This window comes from Lacerta agilis, chromosome 2 (assembly GCF_009819535.1).
Source record: "Lacerta agilis isolate rLacAgi1 chromosome 2, rLacAgi1.pri, whole genome shotgun sequence".
Classification (NCBI taxonomy): Eukaryota; Metazoa; Chordata; class Lepidosauria; order Squamata; family Lacertidae; genus Lacerta; species Lacerta agilis.
The window spans coordinates 88993906-89017101 of NC_046313.1; the positions used below are offsets into that span (position 1 = coordinate 88993906).

Here is a 23196-nt window from a genome sequence, read left to right on the forward strand (position 1 = left end):
TATATTAAGTCCAAAGATACTCCCTCACTGCAAAACATATGCTTTATAATTTTTTAGATCTACTACTCAGAATATCAACCTCATTTCTCAATAAACAAGTCTATTCAGACTATTTAGGCACAATAAAATTCTTCTTTATTGACCTTCCTTTTAAAGTCACAGAAAGAAGAAATCCAAATCCTATAATGCTTAGTTATCTCTTTCCTTTTGTCTACCAAGTCTTCCTGCCTGGTCTCTCTTCTCCTCAAAAGACTGACTGTAAGGTAGTATTCAAATTAAACAAATGAATTAAATGAAAATAAAACCCTTTTATCTCTTTCCTATTAATACTATGATCATGTCATTCCTCTTATTAACCTTCTTCACTGGCTCTTTGAACATCACTTTCCCCATTAACTTTTAGATTTTAATTCTATCCAAAGCATCACAAGTTGTCACAAATTCAGTACTTGTTAGACATAGAATCATAGACTTGCAGAGTTGGAAGGGACCCCAAGCATCATCTAGTCCAACCCATTGCCATGCATGCTTGTAACAAACAGTATTTTGGCACTTTAAAGGCTATCATTTATTGTGTGGCATAAGCTTCTGAGTGCCACAGCCTTCCTCAAACATGTGAAATCACAACCATCTTTTACCTCCTTAAGCAGTTACTCAGTGCATCAGCCAAATTACACCCTAGTTTATGAAATCATTTGACATAATAAAAATGAGTCTCTTTACAGTCCCACAAGTCTTGGCTTTTTCAATGCTGCTATTGGGTGAATATGGCTGGTCCTTGGAAAGCAAAAACATTAATGTAGACCTGATGGTTTCTTTTCAGTTTACTGGAGTCCCCCCCCCCCCCGACCAGGATTTTTTTCTCTTTCTTCATAGCAACAGAACACTGTGCCCCCCTCCAAAAAAAGTTGATTGATATGCAACAAACCTTATAGTTGGTTTAGGATTTCCCTTCACTTCACAGTTGAGTTTGACTTTCCTTTCCTCAGAATCCAGTGCAAAAACGACACTGCTTGGTTCCTGGATGAAAACTGGTCCGTGCAGCGTGTTATCATCTGTGGTATATATAACAATAAAATTCACGTATATTTCATGTAACTAAAACCAACCTACTATTGCTTGTAAGAAAGACAATCTGACAGTTTGAAGTGTAACATCCAACTTAAATTCAGTTACAAGAGCTCCTTGGAGGAAAAGTAGAATGGATATAAATTGATAAATGATTAGATTCTATGATATTTGTTGATTGTGTGTTTACTTTTTGTATTTTAAAGAAATCCTAAATAAAGCTTATTTTAAACATTTTAAAAGGAGTACTCAAAATAAAAAGGATCGCTCCACCCTGCCTCAGTTTGAGGTTTGGAATCAAGGGAGGAGGGTACCCCTAAAAATTAAAGAAAACTGAACAGCCTGAGATTCAAGTATGTGAGAAAATGCCTTCTCCAAAACATTCTCTCCATTTTTTAAGATCAGTTAAGGAGGTCTTCCTGGTAGTCCTGAAAATGGATGAGATAAGTAGTGCTAGGGCCCATATTTGGGCTTCTTCATTGGCAGCTCTAAAACCTCTTACTGAAGTACACCTTGCCTCAAAGTTAAAAAAAAAATAGAAGCAAGATGAGGATGTACCTATATCACCAGGCAGGTGGCAATGTGTAACCTGTCTGTGGTTAGTTTTGGATTGTGTCACTCACTGTTTTATGCTTTCTTTCTTAGTTTATGCTGTGCTTGTCTTGTATTTCTGTTTTAATAGCTTTTAGCATATTTATTAATGCGTTTTAATGTCCGGTACGTCACCCTGTGACCTAATGGTGAAAGGAAGTATGTAAATTCCTAAATAAAGAAATGGACATATAAACCAATCCAATTTTTTTAAAAAAAAAAAACCCTAAAGAAAACAGAATCTGGGTCACAATCAGGATATTCAGGGTAAACACTGGATTTTATACGTAGGTCCTAAGCAAACCCAGCATGCAGCTGTCTACTGGGACAGGTTTGCCTTAGTAGGTGTGCAAGGCAGAGCAATCCATGTTCCCAGGCTACATATAGTATTTGAACACTTGAGTTCTCAACTGAACAATCCTCCGTACCATCATACTATTTGTAATGGTTGCCCTCATAACAACAGGAGGGAGGGAGATTTCCTAATACTGAAATGTCAGTCACATTATTTTTCTACCCTGGCACACATGGAAATAGCTTTACTTCTGGATTAAGAGTGACTGAGCAGTGCATAGACCTGATTGGCCACAGAAACAGAGATTGACCGAAATGCCTACATAAGCCTCTGTAAATTCGCAAAAGTATAAAATGTGGGACAGGGAAGAGTAGTGTTAGTTCACAGAAACGAACTAGATGCTATAAAATCAACTAACTAACTAACTAACTAACTAACTAACTAACTAAAGCTGGTAAACATTTGCCATGGATGGTAATAATGTTAAGGGTCTTGCACAGTTCACTCCTTTGATTGAAGTGAGTTTGAGCCATAACTTTTGGAGTTAAAAGGAGTTCATTAATGGAAAAGGAGGAAGGCAGATCATTGCTTCGATATGAAGACACAGTTAGGAATAAATGGTTTTAAAATGCAGAAGTGATCTGTATGAGTTGTTATTTTAGTGGGAAAACGTGAGTGATTACTAGCAACAAGAAAAGACAAAAGGCAGAAGGTGGAAGGCACTGCATATTGAAGAACAACAAAACCCTCACACAGCAGAAGTCAGAGGAGTGAGCATCCATTTTCCATAGTTCATCACTGTGAAAAGCATAGAATTCCTGAAGCTTCCAAGAGCAAAGGTTTTAACAAATAACAATGAGATATGTTGCTGAAATATGAAAGTACATATTTTTTTTCTTTTAGTCAATGGGTCACAGAAATGACCACTAAGCTGCTTTTGTATGAATATAATAGTCCTGAAAGTGGATAGAAAGAGATGTTATTCAGACTCAAATAGGAAATATAACAAAAACGTCTGTTGGAGAAAGGCTCAAGATGATTTTGAGAAAAGTGAATGAAAATAACTATTATCAAAACTGATCTGGATGTACTTAACTTCCACTCTTGCTATGACCTTTGGAAGGATATTTCAGCAAAGTATGAATATATGGCTAGAAAAGGTCTCAACACCACACCACTAACATGCTCTCTAATGCATACCTGGGAATTTACTTGGCACCATGAATGTTGCAAGAGGAGATACATCTTCCAGCAATATCCTATACATAGTTACTCAGAATTAAATCCCACCATGTTCAATGGAGCTTTCTCTCAAATAAGTGTACACAGGATACAACCTTAATTTTTAAGTTTCCACGCCTGCTATCCAGCAGCATTCCCAAACTTATGTGCCACACTGCACAATTAAGATGATACTGCAAATCCAAAAAGGGTTTTAGTTGGTGTGGTAAGCCATCACAATTGCTGATTCCCTATATTAATTCCCAACAAAGGACCCCTCCTAGACTAAGCAACAATTAACTAGGACAGCTTATGTGATTGGCCTCACCTAAGGGCTGCTTTATTCACAGTCCCAAAGTGATGTGGGATCACCCCACAATGAATATATGTGTGAACAGGTCTAATGTTATGATCCAGATACAGAGCTGAAGTTCCTCATAGCAGTATAAAAACAGGGATGTGTCATGATGAGCCCTCTTGGCATGACTGGCCAGAGGGGAAGGAGGAGTGGGATGAGAGTGCTGAGTTTGATGTTGGGGCGAGGGTGGGTAGTTCACCAGATGTTTCTGCCCTGATGATGTTGGATATCCCAGCAGAGGTGGGAGAGCTATCTGAACCAGTCCCCAACCTGCCTCCTAATAGCATGGTAACTAGGGAGACACATGGACCCGAATTGTACAGTGGACTGGCTTGACAGACTTAGCAAGGGTCTCAGTACTCCACTACGGATATCCCATGCAGGGCATCTCAGCAGAGGTGAAGGAGTCCTGGGAGCCTCCCATCACTCCACATCCTGTTAGATAGGTTGCCCCAGCAACTAGGAAGACACATGAGCCTGATTTGAACGGTCAGCCAGCCAAGCAGACCAAGGTCCCATCTCCAAGGATACAGTGCCAGATGCACTACTGCAAGGATACCCAGCCTACTCACAAGAAGATCCACTTGCTTACCCAGTCCAATTGCTCAGGACCTGAAATGCACATACACCTATGCCCACCCCAGTCTTCAAAAGCAGGGCAAAGGGATGTGTCTGTCAGGTGTTGAGGCAACATCCTAGCTTGTGTCTAGCCCATTTACCTTTGAGCTCTGCTTTGTGCTTTGAACCACTGAACCATGTAACCTGAAATCTGATCTATGTTTAGACTGCATGGTGATTTTTGGAATAAAACCTTCATTAGTAACAGAGCTGCAATTTCAAGTACTATGACTATGAGTGGGTTAAGCAGAACTAAGCTGAAAACAGAGGTGGCATAATGAAGTCACAATAACTGACAAATTACACTTAGCAAGTCCTTGAGTCCACGAAGCTTACACCTGAGGGTTCTAAAACAGCTTAAATCTGAAATGGTTGCAATTTTTAAATATGCAATTTATCTCTAAAATTGGTCTGCTTACTAGAGAGTTGGAAATCAGCCAACACCACACTTATCAGAGAAGCCAGGAAACTACACATCATTACATAAAGCTTAGGTACAATTGCTAGTTGCTTTGTGGCTGCAGAGGTAAGGAGAGACACACAACATTTGGGGCTTTTAAGCTACGAAAAAAGGTAGAATAAGTGGGCACTGAAAGACATGCAGAAATCTATCCCTGGTATGGGATAAAGCGGAGAGGGAGAAACCCTCTCTCATAATACAGTCGTACCGTGGATCCCGAATGCCTTGGTACTCAGATGTTTTGGCGCCCAAACGCCGCAAACCCAGAAGTGATTCTTCCGGTTTGTGAACATACTTTGGAAACTGAACGTCCGACGGGGCTTCCGCGACTTCCAATTGGCTGCAGGAGGTATGACTGTAATAGAACTCGGGTCCATTCAAAGAAGACGAATGTTGGAAGATTCAAAGAAAGCACTTCTCACAGCACAGAGTTACACCCTGTAATTTGCTCCTATGAGATGTAGTGATGGCCACCAATCTGGATGGCTCTGAAAGGGGATTAGACAAATTCATGGAGGATAAGGCTACTACCAATGGCTACTGAGCCATGATGGCTATGTTCTCCCTCCACAGGTGGGAAGAGTGGTGTTGAACACAGATCCTGCTTGTGGTATCTTTTTGGCCACAGTTGCAACAGGATGCTGGACGACCTGATCATTTGACCTGATCTAGCAGTACTCTTCTTATAAATAGAATTCCTTTAGTTGTGTCCAGTAGCGCTGGGAGTTGTTACTGTTACATTCAACATGTTAGCTTAGGTAAGACAGAAAAAGTAAAAAGCTGCACAATGCAGAACAAAACTTTAGTGTAAACCGTGCAGGGGGGTTTTCCTGACATGTCCATTTGTGTTTTCAATCCCCTCAAGAAATAGCAATCACACACAAAGAACATGGGGTACAAAAAAGTATTAGTTATGGAAAGTTAATTAACTTATGTCAAACATGTAGATGTTTTTTTTTGGGGGGGGGGTTGTGAGAACAGGAGAAATTACATCAAAACGATGATGACAGTTCAGCAGTTCAGGTCACTATCTGCATTTGAAAATGCCAGCAACAGGCACCTTTTAATATTTGTCTTTTAAACAATGAAGTTCTTTCTCTTAGCAAGACAAAAAGAGCCCATTAAAAATATTACTAGGTTTGAAGAAAATAAATTACATGGGCTAAAGAAAATGAGAAATTCTGAGAGCAGCTGTCAGCATAAAAGCAGAACAAAGGGGGAAATGGGGAAATGACAACAATGCACAATTATCATTATTTAACTGGTTATTCTTCTCCCCTCCCCCCCCCAGCCCTTTTAATTACTACCACTGTATAGCGGAGATAACCAAGTTCATAATCTGTTTAGTCGACAGACGATACAGTCTTTTAGAAAGAAAAGAGCTTGTGCATTATTCTACCCATTTTGGGGTTAAATTCTCAGATGGTGCGAATCAGCACTAAATACAATAGTCTTACACAGTGTGCACCTGCTGGCCATCTGGAGCGAATAATTCAGACACTCAGCTATGAATGAATGATACAAAATTGCTCTCTGGATGCCACACAGAGACAGAGAATGCATAGAAACTGCAATCCTGTGACCGCATATGTGTTTTATTTCCTTAAAAATTAAAATTGACAACTATGTAATGAACACAGACAGTTTCAGCGAAATAATGTACATGATGGGAAAGCAGCACCACACAGCATAGAGGAAAGAATAGTCTGATATTCAACAACATGACTAGTAAAAACATACCCATGTATCACAATATTTAAATCAGCCAAACCACCCAAATTATCTCCCCCGATTTTCGTCTAGTTATTTTGGAGAAAGACCTATGTCAGTCAGTGCTCTGAAGCCCCCTATGTATGGGATGAAGAAGAAGAAGAGTTTGGATTTGATATCCCGCTTTATCACTACCTGAAGGAGTCTCAAAGCAGCTAACATTCTCCTTTCCCTTCCTCCCCCACAACAAACACTCTGTGAGGTGGTGAGTGGGGCTGAGAGACTTCAGAGAAGTGTGACTAGCCCAAGGCATGTGGAGGAGCGGAGACGCGAACCCAGTTCACCAGATTTCGAGTCCACTGCTCTTAACCACTACACCACACTGGGATGTTTAGAGCACACTTCCTTTTTGGCCTGTAACAGGACAGACAAGAATTGGTGGCCTCAGGAGTTTCTGAGGAGACTGCAGTGGTAGTTCTGCACTGACCCTGCTACATTCTACAAATAAGAGTGGGTCAATAGCAAGAACAAGGAGGAAGAACAACTACCTCTCATATGCAATATATTTTCCACCCACATTCAGAAAAGCAGCTGGGGCAACAATTTTGAGTAGAAAATAATGCTGCAAGGGAAGGCAATAAGCAGCCGACTGGACTGTCATTTTTGCTTTCTACTGACATGTCCTTCAGGCCACACCTGGAGACTGTGTCATGTTCTGGGTGGCACAATTTAACAAGGATATTGACAAGCTGGAATGTGTGCAGAGGAGGGCAACCAAGATGATCAAGGGTCTGGAAACCAAGCCTTATGAGGAAAGGTTGAGGGAGCTGAAATCAAATACCTCAAGGGCTGTCACATGGAAGATGGAGCAAGCTTGTTCTTTCCTGCTCCAGAGGGTATGACCTGAAGCGATGGCTTCAAGTTACAAGAAAAGAGATTCCAACTAAACATCAGAAAGAACTTTATGATAGTAAGAGCTGTTGTAAAATAGAACAGACTCCCTCAGGGGGCTGTGGATTCTCCTTCATTTGAGGTTTTTAAGCAGAAGCTAGATGGTCAACAGTCATGGATGCTTTAGCTGAGATTCCTGCATTCCAGGAGGTTGGACTCGATGACCCTTGCAATTCTACAATTCTATTATTCTATGGGTGCTTGTCATTGAAAAAGAAAATTAGACTTTGGCACAGGTTTATCCTGTGAGGTCCACTTTAGTCATAAGTAAGGATTTCAGAGAACTCTGATAGAAATGGGAATGGGAATTGCTAGTGCTCGTTTATTTGTTCCATATCCAGAACGGATATCAATCAAGTAAATAAAACAGTATTTGCAGTTGTTGCTGTTTTTGTGTTCACTTCACAAGGAGTACATAACTGGTTATGCCCCCCCCTTCCATTTGAATTGAAATGAATAGGGTGGAATAATGTAATGACAATGTCATTTTGCCACAGTGAACAGCGAGATGAATAAAATAGCTTTTGGTGGAATATGAACTGCAGTGGAACGGAGAAAATGCTGCGCACTCTGAATACAGGAATAATGGTATCCGGTGCCTTCTTCCATCCCTAGTCATAAGGGTTGATTTTATCTGGACAGAGCTCTATAAATCGGAGCTGTTTATGAGTAAGAAATTATGCACACACGTTTAAGACAGAGCAAATAGTCTCGGACATTTAATTCAGTCAAAACCTGCAGTGTGTGTATGCGCGCTCACACACACACATACAATAAAGCTCAGTCTTTAAATGTAAGTGAGCAGGTGAACCATTTCAGCTGTAACTCTTCGTTAGATGCACTGATTGATATTGTTAGCAAAATGAAATTTGGTTTATGTTAATTGAAAGTTATGGCCAATTTGAGGGAAGGCTTAATTGAATATTTTGCACTTTGGGGGAAAGCTAATAACTAAACTGAAGAATATTTTTGGATTATATCCAGTGTAAATGATTTTTGAAAGATGTCCTTGTTTTCTGCTCAGGGAATTTATTTTAGATACCCTTTTATAATATAAATGGAAAGAAAGGCATACTGAATTGAGACTCTGGATTTCTGTAAGATAAAAATGAACCTTGGGAAGAGTAACTCTTCTAGAAAACTAAGAAGTAAAATGGTTAAGACAGCTGAAGGGCATCACTCATTAAAATTAGTGACCTTTTTTTTAAGACTAGTCAGTTACATCAAGTCTTCCAAAAATGGAGGGCGAGGGGAAGAGAACTAAGGCTGCAATATCCTATCAATACTTACATGGGAGTACCATCTATAGCAGGCTTCCTCAAACTCGGCCCTCCAGATGTTTTTGGCCTACAACTCCCATGATCCCTAGCTAGCAGGACCAGTGGTCAGGGATGATGGGAATTGTAGTCTCAAAACATCTGGAGGGCCGAATTGGAGGAAGCCTGATCTATAGCATTCTCTGTGGTGGCACCTAAGCTATGAACTCCCTCCATACAGGTGTGTCCAGACCCTTCGCTACACAGTAAGATCACAGCTTATGTGGATTTTACTTCTGCAATTGCAGCTTTACATATTTGGCTGATTTTTTAAAAAACAGGAGAGCACAGGACACATCAAAAGGGGCTGTCCAAGATCTCCGCAGAGCTTTCAGAACCTGCATTAATGCTTCCCAGTGCCCAGAAAGCAAGACAGAGATCTTAAAAAACTCTTTCTACACTGTGTTTTCCCACCACAGAAATAGCTGTAAAGATCTCCACCTTGTTCAGCGAGCTATGGGAAGGTCTTGCACGAGCTCAAAAGGCCTGCACAAGATCTTGGGACAGCCCCACGAAATCTTTCACCGGCTTAATCAGGTCAGACTGAACATGTGGGGTCGTTCTGACTACATGATTTTGCCTTTACACGCTATCCCACCAGAACATAACCCTTGTGCAAGATGTGATCCTGGTATATAGATTTTGCCATGTGCTGAAGCCACACCTCTACGCCCTAGACTTTGACGTATATATATGTGGACCCATCCTATTTGTCTAACTGTAAATTATGTTAATACAGTATTGTACTTTTGCATTGTTGTCCCCCACCCTTGACTCTTCGTTAGCATATTAACTTCATAAATGAACCCTTCTGTTGCACTTCCAACAACCTTATGGTTAAAACCAGGTAATAAACCTAATAAATAATCAGAACAGCAGCAGCAGAGTCAGGGACCGTGCTGAGGAGGACTGCGCTGAGGAGGAATGGTGGGAGCCACCTTCTCTCCCTGCTCCTGTATCTTCCCAGGAGCAGAAAGACAGTATAGATTTGGAACAGTGGTTTGAGAGCGGCATAGTTCAGAAGGCAGAAGCTGGGAAATACTGGATGGGGAACAACTAGGAGAAGAAACACTGGGAGAGAAAGGGTTAACAGATTCACAGTCTCTGGACAGCATTCCTCCGCTCAGCACAAGGTTGAGAAGAGCTCAGAAAGTCTCAGAAAAGAAAGCACAGAGGGTACGAACTCAGATTACAAGGCGAAGGAGTGACGTGGATTAATAGGGACGGAAGGGGTGTAAGCCTAATTGGGAGCACCGCCATTTTGGAGAGACACTTTATTTTGTCCTTCTCTGTGTTTATTAAAGAAACTAACTGGTAAGAATTCCTTTCATTTGACCTGCTCATTTATGGCCACGGGGGAGAAAGATGATTTCCCAAAGCCTGACAAGCAGCAACAGTGCTCACAGTGGAAGTGAGAGCGGGTGCTATCACTCTTGCTTGGGACACATGCACCTGTAGACTACTTTTTCTGTGTTGAGGGAATAATCCCTTCTAGAACACGTATAACCCCAGACACAGGGTATGTGGGCTTACCTCTAATGTTGGAATCTGGTGGTGGGGGTGGAATTAATAAGACAAATGGGGTTGGCATTATCAAAGAGAAAGGATGTGCATGCGCAGATGACAATTTCAGTGTGGGAAAACCAATCCAATAATGTGCATCAGTTGACATGCACACCCACTCTCTGTTGTGTGCAGCATGAAAACAACAACTTGAAATATAACGGGGAGGGAGGGGGAAATGACCTTGCTGTGTTTTAAGCAGCTAATGTGTACATAGCCCTTAGACTCCATCAGAAGTAATCACCAACTTCCTACCCTGCTATTTAAAGAAGGGTTTAGGCAGAATCAATGTACAAATATTTGCGGATAAGAAAATAGTTGCTGCTAATTCTGTAGATAAATTGATGTTCCTGCTAGATAGAAGACGGTTGCAAATAATCAGTCTGATGAATTTCTCTGAAAAGAATGGCCTGGAAACTAATTTAAGTGACATCAGAGAATGAGGGAAAACTGCATTTCATAATGTATGGTTTTCTTAAAATGGCTGTATCTGCATGATGGTGGTACGTGGTGCCAAACATGGCGTTCTGGCAGAGGTTGGATGGGTGCTTAAGTTGACATTGCAAGTTGCATTGCAAGGGGTTGGACTCAGGACCCCTCAGGATCCACTCCAACTCTACAATTCTATGTTTCTATTATTATTATCTATCTCTCCCTCCCTCTTTTTGCAACCACCCCACTCTCTGCAGCCCCTCCTCACTCTCTTTCCTTCTTCCTATCAGCCCATTAGGTTGTTTCAGGAGACAAAAATTCCTCTTGTGAGAGGTATGAAATGAAAGCTTGCACCTTGCATTTCTCGCTTCATTTGTTACCTTTGGCTTTCCACTTCCCATCCCTGCTCTCCCTCCAGGCCCCCCACAACCACTATCCTTGGGGAAGGACCATAGTTCAGTAGGTCCCATATTAAATCCCTGGCATCACCAGTTACAGCATTGAGAGAGCTGGATGAAACCCTGGAGTGTCAATGTCAACAATGCTGATGGTCTGATTCAGTCTAAGGCAGCTTTAACTATTCTTATTAAATTAGTCAAAGGGCCCCATGTAGCCCTTGGCCCACAGGTTCACCCACCCCTGCTATAAACTAATAAAATGACCTGGCATATTTTATTAGGCATTTCAGCTTCCATGCATTTCTGCCTCCGTGTTTTCTTTAAGTATCATAATAGGATAACTGCTAAGCAACTGTGCTGACATTTCATACAATCTACTTGTCAAAACAGAAGAGTCCTCCTGTGCTTCACTTCACAATTAAAGAAGCAGGCTGCATTGATTTATTGATTTAGTCCCTTTATTTATACGCTTGCTATTTAGTTCCCAAATTTGTCTGCAGCTACAGGAGGCCCGGCTTTATAAAGTGATTTTTGCAGATGCGGCAATTTAAAACCAGATGACAATCTTATAACAGTGCCGGTGCACATGAGCAGTCATTTCACTCTGCTGCCAAATTAATAAAACCACCACAATCACAAACACTTTTGTGTTGCCTTGATGTGGCAATATTTCTAAATATATGCAGCTTACTTTGGACACAGCATTTTAATCTTCAGTGCTCTGCTGCAGTTATGATCTGCTTTTATTCTCAAATTATAAAATAAACAACAGCCTTGTTCACACTTGTACCTTAACCTCAGAAGAACGGCAGAGTTACAGCTGAAGTGTGAAAACAGAGGTAACCGATGCTTTTAATCAGTGATGTGTGAATTAATTTTCAGGAGCAATGAAATGTAGACATTAAGGGGAAGAGTTCTAAATCCTTACTCAGTTTTAATGAAGTTATGGAACCTGAATGGTATCCCAAAATACAAATGGCACAAAACACACAACAGGTGAAATCAGAAAGCATAGGATGAGAATGTCCTCAGGGTCGTCTCATCCATTGCGGCTGGTGGCGCGGCGCACCAGGGCGCAATGGCCTGGAGGGCACCTCCGCTCTCCAGCCCCGCTGCCAGCGCCTGCCGGCAGCACCCTCTGACTGCCCGGCGGAGCAAGGGAGCTGGCCGGCCACGCCACGCCCTCTGGCTGCCCGGCAGAGCACAGGAGCGCAAGCCGGCTGGCCGCACCGCACCATCCGGCTGCCCGGTGGAGCGCGGGAGCGTGAGCCGGCCGCCCTCGCCTCCCGTCCCGGAAGTGCTGGAAGGGCGCACAGAGCCCCGCACTGCTCCAGTGCCACACCCCTTATCCCCCGCTCGCCCACCCCCCCTCCCAAGGGGCGGCAAGCGCGGGAGGGAGGTGGCGGACAGGCGGCATGGTGGGGGCGCCGGAGGGATAGCCGCACCAGGGCGGCAGATCTCCTTAAGACGGCCCTGAATGTCCTTTTGGCCATAACAAGAGATGAGATACACCAGGAAAGAAATTCATCTGGCTGCTCTGTCCCTAGGCATGAATCTGCCACTAAATGATCAAAACAAAACAAAATAAAAAATTCTTTCCAGTAGCACCTTAGAGACCAACTAAGTTTGTTCTTGGTATGAGCTTTCATGTGCATGCACACTTCTTCAGATACCACTAAATGATGCCATGTCACAGCTTTGTTCCGGGGCAGAATTCAGTGAGGTTGATCAGGCAACCATCCATCTCTGATACAATTCTAGGGTACATAAAAAGGGACAACCTGATAATATACATACAAGAGGTAACAGTGAACTCTGTGAAAGCGGCTCCTTAAAAGTGGCTCAAGAGCATTGGAAGTGTGACCCTAATCCAGGCAAAAGCAAAGTGTAGCCATCATCAGTCTGTGCCAACTTCTGCTTTGCACCATTCTCCCCCCTTTAACTGGTAGGTGCAACCTCTGTTGTGACCCCTTCAACCAGCCCCTCATACCTCCAAGATGAGGATACAGACGAAGAGGAACTAACAGGCCGAAGTTGAGCCCTCCTGACATCTCCTACCTTTCTCAGACTTGGAGGGCAAGCTCCAAAGAGCATCCCCATCTCAGCCACAGAACAGAGGCCCCTTTTCCCGTTTCTTGATTCCACATCCCATGTGAGACACAATAATGGTATGTGGAAGAACTAGTCTCCTTACCAGAAGTGTGAGGACAGAGCAGCACTGTGGTGAGGTCAAGGTGGCACAGGACTACTGGTGGAAGCACTGACAGGCTCCATTATGTTGTCCTGACCATGTTGCCACCACCTAGTCCCAGTAAATGGTAGAGGTGATGCTGTGGGGGCGCCAGCTTTGCAACCTTATTGCTCCAGCCACTCCAACCCAGGCAAACAGGATGCCCACCCCACCTGTTTTCATAATGTTTAGGCAGCAAGCTGTTGCCTCTTTTCCATTCCAGCACTTTGTGTTGGCTCTCCTTCCTCCTCAATTCCTGTTTCAGGCACAATTTTACTAGTACAGAGCAGATTAGCACACACACACACACACACACAAACTGGTCTCTACTGAATGACTGAAGTTACCATTCCACAACACACATCCCTGCAATTATTTGGGGGAAGCAATGTGCTTTAAATTTAAGGTGTGGATGTGACCATAGTGGAGACTACATTCTGGATCCACCTTACAGTGTGTCAGCTGAGAATAAGGCCTGTGCCAGAATCAGAGTTAATGGGCCTACAACAATTATTTCAATGTGCACAGGCTGATATTTGACTTTATCCCCTCATCTCACCCTAGTTTGGGGGACTAACAACAGCTGGATTCTAATAATTACCTAATTTTATAATTGCATTAAAAAAAGATCCTCATTGAACAAAAATAGGTATAACTTTAAACTTCTAAATCATGCACCATAAACTGAGATAATTGGAAGAAACTGACTTATTTTCACATCTTTCTTCCTGTTCCAGATCATATGAGTAGACTTTAAAAAAAATGTACTTTAAGAGCTACTCTCTGATCTTACAGGATATAGAGAAAAGAAATAGGCCAGAGAAAAAGCAATAAAGCTTTCTGTATATAAATCAATGACAATGACCTATTTCCACCAGAACGTATATCTGGATTATTGTAAAATCACACACTGAAGGTAGCCTTTCTGCATTTAAATCAGGGGTGCCTTCCAGATGTTATGGAATACAATCCCCATCAGCCACAGCCGGCATGTTCATTGGTCAGGCATAATGGGAAGTATAAGCGAAGTAACCCCCCAAAAATGTGAAGGCTGCTCTATACACACAACAATCTGTATATGTGAAGTATATGCAATCTCAGGAATTTTCACCACATCACTGTAATCCCCCCCAGCTTTTTTTAAAAAAGAATACAATCACATGTAAAAATTGAGAGAGCCAATGGGGAACAATGCTTACCATATCATATCTGCCAAGTGCCCTGGGCAAAAAAAAAAAGGGACGTCCCATTTTTTTCATGCAAGATTTTTATTTCATACGGCAATTTTTAGTGCTGCGATCTCACGTGCTCTTGTGCTGTGATCTTGCCCCCTAAAAACCATGTCCCAGAAGACGCACATCCCAGTTCTGAGTCTCCCAAAGTATGCCATATGCAGATGTAAATGTAGCTGTGTTTTCAATACGTGAGTGTGAATTGGACATGAGGAGCTACGCAAACCATATCTAAAAACGATAATCTGTGTAACTGAATAATGAAGTATAAAAGCAAACAGTATAGGAGCGCAATTGGGAAATGGATGAATCAAGGCATTTGCTGGGCAAGGAAAAATGCCCAATCTGTAATATACAGTTAAAGCGGTATCATACTACTTTAAACAGTCATAGCTTCCCCCAAGACTCCTGGAATCTGTGAGTTGTTGGGAGACTCCTATTGCCTTCAGTTTCCAGAGTACCAGTTACAGGTGGGTAGCCGTGTTGGTCTGCCATAGTTGAAACAATTTAGTTTCCAGAGTAGTTTAACAGTCAATCCCTCTTAACAGTGAACTATAGCAGTTGTAGCTGTGTGAGGAGAACTGAGGTCTCCTAAGAACTCTTAGAGCACCTAAGAAGGGTTCTGGGGGGGGGGGGGGAGGAGACATGACAGTTTAAAGTGATATGATATTACTTTAAATTTTTAGAGCAGATGACACTTAATTTTTAGAAAAATACATCCAGTGACTCAAGCGGTGAGAGAGGCTACTTATTCCAGGAATAGGCAAAAGAATAACTGGCCATCCAACCAATCTGATTTAAAAAACCATTTTTTAATGTCTACCATTTGGGCTCTAAAGAGCAAATTAGACACAGTAATCATATTCCCCAAGGTTAATTTTGTATAGCCTCCAATCCCTGGCTCCAAAGGAATAAAGATATTCGAGTTCCAATATTTCAGAAGAAAATGCAAGTATTTGTTTTGCTTTCTAATATTCATAAAATTGACTAAAGTATCTTGATAAAATATACATTAAGATAATTAAAAAGTCCTCCTGTAAAGTTCACAATCTGCACTTGTCATACTTTATGACTGAGGAGAGATGGGAAATATTTATATAAGAAATGAATAATGGACATATAATACATGACATGTACTTTGGCCACCTCATGAGAAGAGAAGACTCCCGGGAAAAGACCCTGATGTTGGGAAAGATTGAGGGCACAAGGAGAAGGGGACGACAGAGGATGAGATGGTTGGACAGTGTTCTCAAGGCTACTAACATGAATTTGACCAAACTGCGGGAGACAGTGGAAGACAGGAGTGCCTGGTGGCCTCCAGTCCATGGGGTCACGAAGTGTCAGACACGACTAAACAACAACAACTACATGAGTAAACAGTGTAATCTTAAGCATGTTTACTTAAAAATAAGTCCTACTAAATTCAATGGCACTTACTTCCTAGTAAGTGTGCTTAAGATTGCACCTTAATACATTTCAACATAGGCAAATTAGCAAGCCTATGGATTTTCTAGTGGATTCCAAGAACTACTTTTCAAAAGGTTCCCTGCCCAAGAGTTGAAAAAAGCTAACTGTTGTTCATGTATAGCATATCAGTAGCTCCCTAAGGGTAAAGGTAAAGGGACCCCTGACTGTTAAGTCCAGTCACAAATGACTCTGGGGTTGCGGCGCTCATCTCGCTTTACTGGCCGAGGGAGTCGGTGTTTGTCCGCAGACAGCTTCTGGATCATGTGGCCAGCATGACTAAGCCACTTCTGGCGAACCAGAGCAGCACACGGAAATGCCGTTTACCTTCCCGCCAGAGCAGTACCTATTTATCTACTTGCACTTTAACGTGCTTTCGAACTGCTAGGTTGGCAGGAGCTGGGATTGAGCAATGGGAGCTAACCCCGTCGCGGGGATTCGAACCACCAACCTTCTGATTGGCAAGCCCTAGGCTCTGTGGTTTAGACCACAGCGCCACCCGTGTCCCATTCATCTCTAAATCCAGTTCAAAATTATTGCCCTGACTTACAAAATCCTCCATAGACTCTCTGTATAGCCAAACTCTCTTCACAAAACCACCCATCTTCCCATTATCCATTCTGTATTATTTTAGTTTACGAATACTTCACATCAACAGCTTCATCTATCTAAAGGTTTTTGTTTGTTTGTTTTTTTGAGCTACCAGATCATTCCTCTTTCCTTTAGTTTATGACTGACTATAGCATTAATCTTTCATTTGGTGCACTGCTCAACGTTTCATTTGCATGCTATTGCAACAAGCAGAAGAGAATATCTTCAAATGTAATGCTTCTGTGACATATGTTTTATGAATTCATCAGCAGCATAGGGAGCTTCAATCCAAACCCACTGTCAGGGTAATCCTTTGTCTATCAGTCTGCCTCTTTTGTACTAATGATGCTCTTCATAACTACTGAAACATGTGCTGATTTTTAAAATAAATTAGATCATAAAGAATGTACCGATAAGTTTTGTATATTTATCACACACATATTGACATTACAGAACAGTCTGTAAAGGAGATATGTTTTGTATACATTAATTGTATACACAGTTTCACAAATAATGCCAGCAACCTGGTCAAATTCTCAAGGTAGCCCAGTTAGACTTAAGCAAAGTCAGGAAAATGTTCTACCTACCAGAGATTAGCTGTCTCTAGACCTATCTATTCACATCTGTTGGCTGGTCGACATCTAGTGATTCACTGAATAGAAATAAGGCTCACTAAATTCACTGGAACTTATTCGCAGGTTAAGTATGAACAGGACTACAGCCTGAATATTTATTAACTTAAATAGATTAACACACACATGGTATATCTGTGTTCAGTATGCATACATAATCAGACATTGTACAGCAGTTTTTCTCTACTATTTGTGTGTATAATTGTCACTAGCAACTTGGAAATATTGATAATCTGCAGTTCATGAAAGCTTATGAACGATGCAATACATGTGTGACACAGCAATCTCATGCCAGGCTAGACGGGGTGGGTGGGTGGAGGATGGACTGAGTGGGTGGAGGTTTCCCCTTCATCCAGCTCTCCCAGCTAAGCCATCTGACTGCTGCCCACCACCATATATATGCCCACTGTCCCATATATGTAAACTTCACCACTTCAATCTGTGGAAATGGCACTACAGGTTCCACATATTTGTTACGCACCTGTCAGAGTTTTAGTGTGACAGCACCCACGCTTTGGAACTTCGGGTGGCTGCCTTCACTAAAAACATTTTAGGCAAGCCTATCCAGACAGGTAGAAGCTGTTGTGTGTTTTAATCTGGTTTCATTTTATTGTTGATTCTAGTTTTTGCACGTTTTAAGCATTTGTTCACAACTTGGGTTTTTGTTTTCTTTTTACTGATAATTTTTACAGTTTCGTTTGTCTTGTAAACTGTTTTGAGGTTTCACTGCGATCAAGCAGAATATAAATGTTGTGAAATAAAGGGGTGACACAATTGTCATTTTACTAATGGAGCATTCTTCCTTCCACAATATGTAGGTAGGCAGGTAAGTGGGAATGCTGCTGGGCTGCTGTTGCTGTCACAATATGGCGCTGGGCCCAATCACTGTGCCAACTCCAGGCAGCAATGTGATCTTGCTGCCCACCCCTTGCCTTGGTTGTCAGTAAAGGAGAGGGGAGCTTTGGGTTGCAGCCTGAGTCTTTAAACCAGGTGAGGAGCAACAATGTGTGGTATGCACACAGGGCCCATGCTATGCACACAACAGCTTTCACCATCAGGTAGGGTGGGACCTCTGCCAATCACAGCATGTGGCTTTGTTCTATGTACCTAGAACTGGACACAGCATTCTTTATGTGTTACATTCATGTGAAATATTCAGTGACCATCTACCCCAAGTGAAGAAAGTGAAAGGAAGGAGGGAGGCACAAGGCAGTGCCCTGCATCACCCTTCTATAGAGACGTTTCCAACTAAGAAGAATGTGCCATGCAGACACCACATGTACTTTGGGCAGAGGTAATGGATAGTATTCTGCATGCAGATTCCTGTAGAATAAACAGCCCATTTATCTATCCATTGTTGTTGTTGTTGTTGTTGTGGTTCAGTCGTGTCCGACTCTTCGTGACCCCATGGACCAGAGCACACCAGGCACGCCTATCCTTCACTGCCTCTTACAGTTTGGCCAAACTCCTGTTCTCGAAGCTACTAACATGAGTTTGGCCAAACTGCGAGAGGCAGTGAAGGATAGGCGTGCCTGGCGTGCTCTGGTCCATGGGGTCACGAAGAGTCGGACACGACTGAACGACTGAACAACAACAACAACAACAACAACAACAATGGATAGATAAATGGGCTGTTAATTCTACAGCAATCTGCATGCAGAAGGTTGTAGGTACAATGCCTGACATCTCCAGGTAGATCTAGGAATGTGCCCTGTCTGAAATCCTAGAGGGCTACTGCCAGTCACTGTGGACAATACTAACCAAGGTAAACCAATGTTCTGACTTGGTATAAGGCAGCTTCCTATGATGACTGATCCCTACTTGCACCTGAAAGGGTATTACTTTAGTAGGAACAAGACTTGCAAAGCAGCCAGGGACAGTGGGTTCCCCTCCAACCCAAATCTAAACAATGGTTTCAAACAGCTGATTCAATCTACCCATACCTGAAGATTTGTACTCATTTGAGATCGCACAATTACATACCCTCCCAACATTTACCCAATGGAAATAGCGACATCCCATTCCATAATGATAATTTTACTATTTATACCCCACACACCTTACTGGGTTGCCCCAGCCACTCTAGGCAGCTTCCAACATATATAAAAACATACTAAAACATTAAACATTAAAAAAAACCTTCCCTATACAGGATTTCCTTCAGACTTCTCAGGGATCAGATAACTCCATACCCTCCACCATTTCTCCAATGAAGATAGGGACATCCTAAGGAAAAGTGGGACATTCCAGGATCAGTTCAGAACCCAGGACAGCTTCTCAAAATCAGGGACATCCCTGGAAAATGGGGACATTTGGAGGGTCTGCGATTACATCTCTCTTTCATAGCATTTACAACTACAGCTGCATATAAATTTTTGAAGGGCTTTATACTCAAAGTTAAGTTCAAAGTAGATTTATTTTGCTCAGCACAGCTAGCTAACTAGCAAGGTTATTAAGGTGTGATGCAAGCCTGCATGAATTAGTATTTACAGCAGTAACAAGCAAAGAGGTGATTGTGTTTGGCTGAACAGAGAGAGCCTCCTGCATCATCGCACCCCTGGGGCATTAAGGATAAACACAAAATAATTGTATCTCAGGAGATGAAGTGTAGCTAGTTGTTCCCTTGAGGAGACGCTTGTTTTGATGTTATGATGAAGGATGTTAAGTTGGGAAAAGCTCAGAAGATATGCATGCTGGTAAATAAAACCAGCTCACAGATAGGGACCAGATCATACATTAATGAGGGAAGCATGTGAGCAGACCCTGTGTGCAGGAGTTGGTATATTTCTTTGGAAAATAGATTCCAATCAGAGCAGCTTATTGTTCCAAAATAACAATGCCTTTTCATTGCCCTTGTAAGAAGTGTGTGTGTTTTGTTTCTGCACACAGTGAATGTGGCCCTTGTGAACTAAGCTAGCAGCTAAAGAACGTATATACATGGAGGTAAATCAGCAGGTCTCTGGTTTCCTACCAGAAGTCACAGACTTGAATTTCAATAGACAGTAATAAATGTTATCCTTTGATGTATTTGAGCAGGATTAGCACAGGGGGAAAGAAACATTAACATGGAAATACAGCAAGAGAATCTTAATACAACAATGTTTCTGAATGTTTATGCCTCTGTGCAGTGCTTACCAGGTGAGCACAAGGCAATTCAACAACCACACAGTCTGGAAAAGAAAAAAGAGTGTTGTGCTTTCTGTTCCCACCCCTACTCCCCATCTTTTAAATTACAAACCATGGAAGCTAAGAAAATGAGTACTGAAGGGGGAGGGAATATATAATCTACCCTCTATTCTGTAAGGGGAGAGAAATCACAGTGGGTAATCAAACTATGTGTCCTGCTTCAGCAACTTTATTACAATTAAAATAATGGGTTTCACATATTCAAATTTAAAGATTATGCTCAATTTGATGACACGCTACACACAGTTTACAGACTGATTTATTAAAACACCACAAATACATACATACTCTTTTTTCAGATGAGATATGCATAGCAGCAAATGTGTGGTGTGCCCCCTTACAGAGTGACTTACTGTGCAAATAAACGAATACATTATGTCCTCTCTAGGAAGCACGCTACTTAAAAAATACTTTTAGGATGGCAAATTGGAGTGCATTTATTCCTGTATTTAATTTGTAAAATTCAAGAAGCAGCAATGTTTTATAGGAGATAGATTGGAGGGAGCGGGGGGGGGGGGGAACTAGGCAAACCTGGAGAGCTACAGGTTCCTCAAAGCAGTTTAAGGACATGGCTGTTACCCTGGACCCAGATTTTTTTTGTTTCTTACTAATCTTATGATCTTAAAATAAGTTAAAACCAATTTATAATCAGGGGGGAAATAAGGTGGGATCTAAAATCTATACATTTCAGGTACTGAAGTCCAGAAGAACAGCATTTTCAGCATATGACAAAAGTTATACAATGAAGGTGTCAGAGCACCTTTGTGGGGAGGGAATTTCACAGCTCAGAGACAGAAAGCCCTTTCCTTATCTACCACCAATGGCAGCGGCCCTCCTCTGCTGACCTTGGCACCTGAGAGCATCTGTAGGAAAGGGCACAGCCTCTCAAATATTTCGGACCAACTTTGCCAACCTGGTACCCTCCGTCAGCCCAGTCTGCACTGGCCATGTTCATCAGTGTACTCATTTGCACCATGGGAAATAAAAAAAGACAAGACATAAATTAATACCACCACCCTCCTCCTCCTCCTCCTGTTCAGACGTAAAGAGATTCACAAAAATGCTACAGGAGCAGAATCAGGGAAAGCGTTCACCTGTTGATTACTGGGTCTTTATAAATCTGTACTTTTATGAAACATGACACTGAGGGATCATTAAGGGCCTGCCCTGCCAGCTGGTGTTTGCTCATATTTTAGGCTTTGCCTTGAGAGGACAGTATGTTTGATCTCTGTTAATTAAGTATGTCTTCATTGAATATTTGCATACAGAAGAAACAGGCCGTAAAAGGATCTTGAAAACTAATAAAGGTATTTGATTAGTTAGGAAAAATGCATCAACACTTCAACAGACCGCTTCGTGTCGCCATCTACATCAGCATCATCTGGGGGAAAGGAATGCAGGGACAGGCTTAAAATGCATTCAAACAACAAAGGGAATTCAGAAGAAGGTGTAATATAATGAAATATAACATGTGCAGATGGCAAAGTATACCCAATTGGACTATAGTCAATATAATTTAGTAAGGGCCTACATGTGAAGTGAAAACATACTGAAATCTCTGACAATAAAGAAAAAGGCCACATCCCTTTTCTTGTTGGCAGAAATGCTCATCCCTCAATTACTTTTCAAGGCAGGAACAAGTAATTTGTGCCCCTGAAACAAGCAGCTTGTTTTCTCCTCTTCTTTTCTTGAAATGCTGAGAATTTCTAAAATGTGATGTGGCTCATTGTCCTTACCAAACATAGAAAGTAAATGGGTGAAACAAAACTGTGGCAACGTGGAAGGCAAATTGTTCTGTTTCCTCTTGGAATAAACGAATAGGTTGGAGGTACCCTGCCAGACTGGTGCCACGAGTGATCACAATTTCTTACGTTAAATTTATTAGTATATTCTTGATTATGAAGATTATGTTCCCCACTCCAAGCACACCATGTCACAGTTGTCCAAAGGCATCGCTGGATAGCAGCATGGACTGGGAGTTCGAGCAGGACAAGGAGGGGTAACAGGAGGGTAGCATGGGGAGCCTGAGACCAGGGTCCAGGGGCTACAGGGGGAAAGCACTTCCTTATCCCAGGAAATGGAGTTAGAATGGGAGGGCACAACCAGGAAACCCAGGACATGGCGGTGCTCCCATTTCTGGCAACAGACACAGCCTGCTCTTCCCTGTGAAAAACAGCAATACAATTAATCAGAGTTCAGGTGAGCAGCACTGCCCCCCCCCACTACTGTTTAAAATTAGTTTGTTTCCTCATCAACCAAAAAGGACTCTACATTGCTCAACAAGATTAGATGCCCAGCTAAGCTTCACAAGATGACTGTGGCCTTCCAAAGATGCGCTCCCCCAAAGCTCACATTCCTGCCTCAGCAATACCTATGCTGCCGTGGACGTGTCCACAGAATGGAAGATGGCAGGATCCCCAAGGATGTGCTCTATGGGGAGCTGACTTCTGGCAGCAGGCCAACTGACAAACCAACTCCGCATTTCCAAGATATGACGCAAGATGGGCAAACGTGACATAAAGGCTGGCAACACCAACCATGCCATGTGGGAACCCCTTGAAGACAACCACAGTGCCTGGAGACAGGCAGTCAAGTTGTGTATCCATAGAAGTGACCAGAGGGGAGAAATGACCACTGGGAGGAGTGCAGAAAGAAGAATCACCATAGTGCATCTGCAGCAGCACAACAGGATGCCTTCATCTTCCCCAGCTGAAACAAAGCCTGCTTCTCTCTCATCAACCTCTACAGCCACAGCAGGCGCTGCAACCCTCCAACAGCTTGATGTCACCCCTAAAGGTGTATGCCTCCATTGTCTCCTGAGACAAATGCATGCCCACACCTTCAGTGGAACTTTTATTGCAACTAATTTTAGAGGGCAAG

The 23196-nt window shown here is 42.3% G+C and overlaps 1 protein-coding gene across 6 annotated transcripts in view; it reads right to left on the reverse strand.

Moving 5' to 3' along the window:
• CNTN4 (contactin 4) overlaps nt 1-23196 on the reverse strand; it is a 514690-nt gene that overhangs the window by 204939 nt on the left and 286555 nt on the right. For all 6 annotated transcript variants that reach the window (XM_033141190.1, XM_033141194.1, XM_033141189.1 and 3 more), the window contains one exon: nt 929-1055. In XM_033141190.1, the coding sequence (XP_032997081.1) occupies nt 929-1055 (127 nt within the window). The remainder of the gene's footprint in view (nt 1-928; nt 1056-23196) is intronic.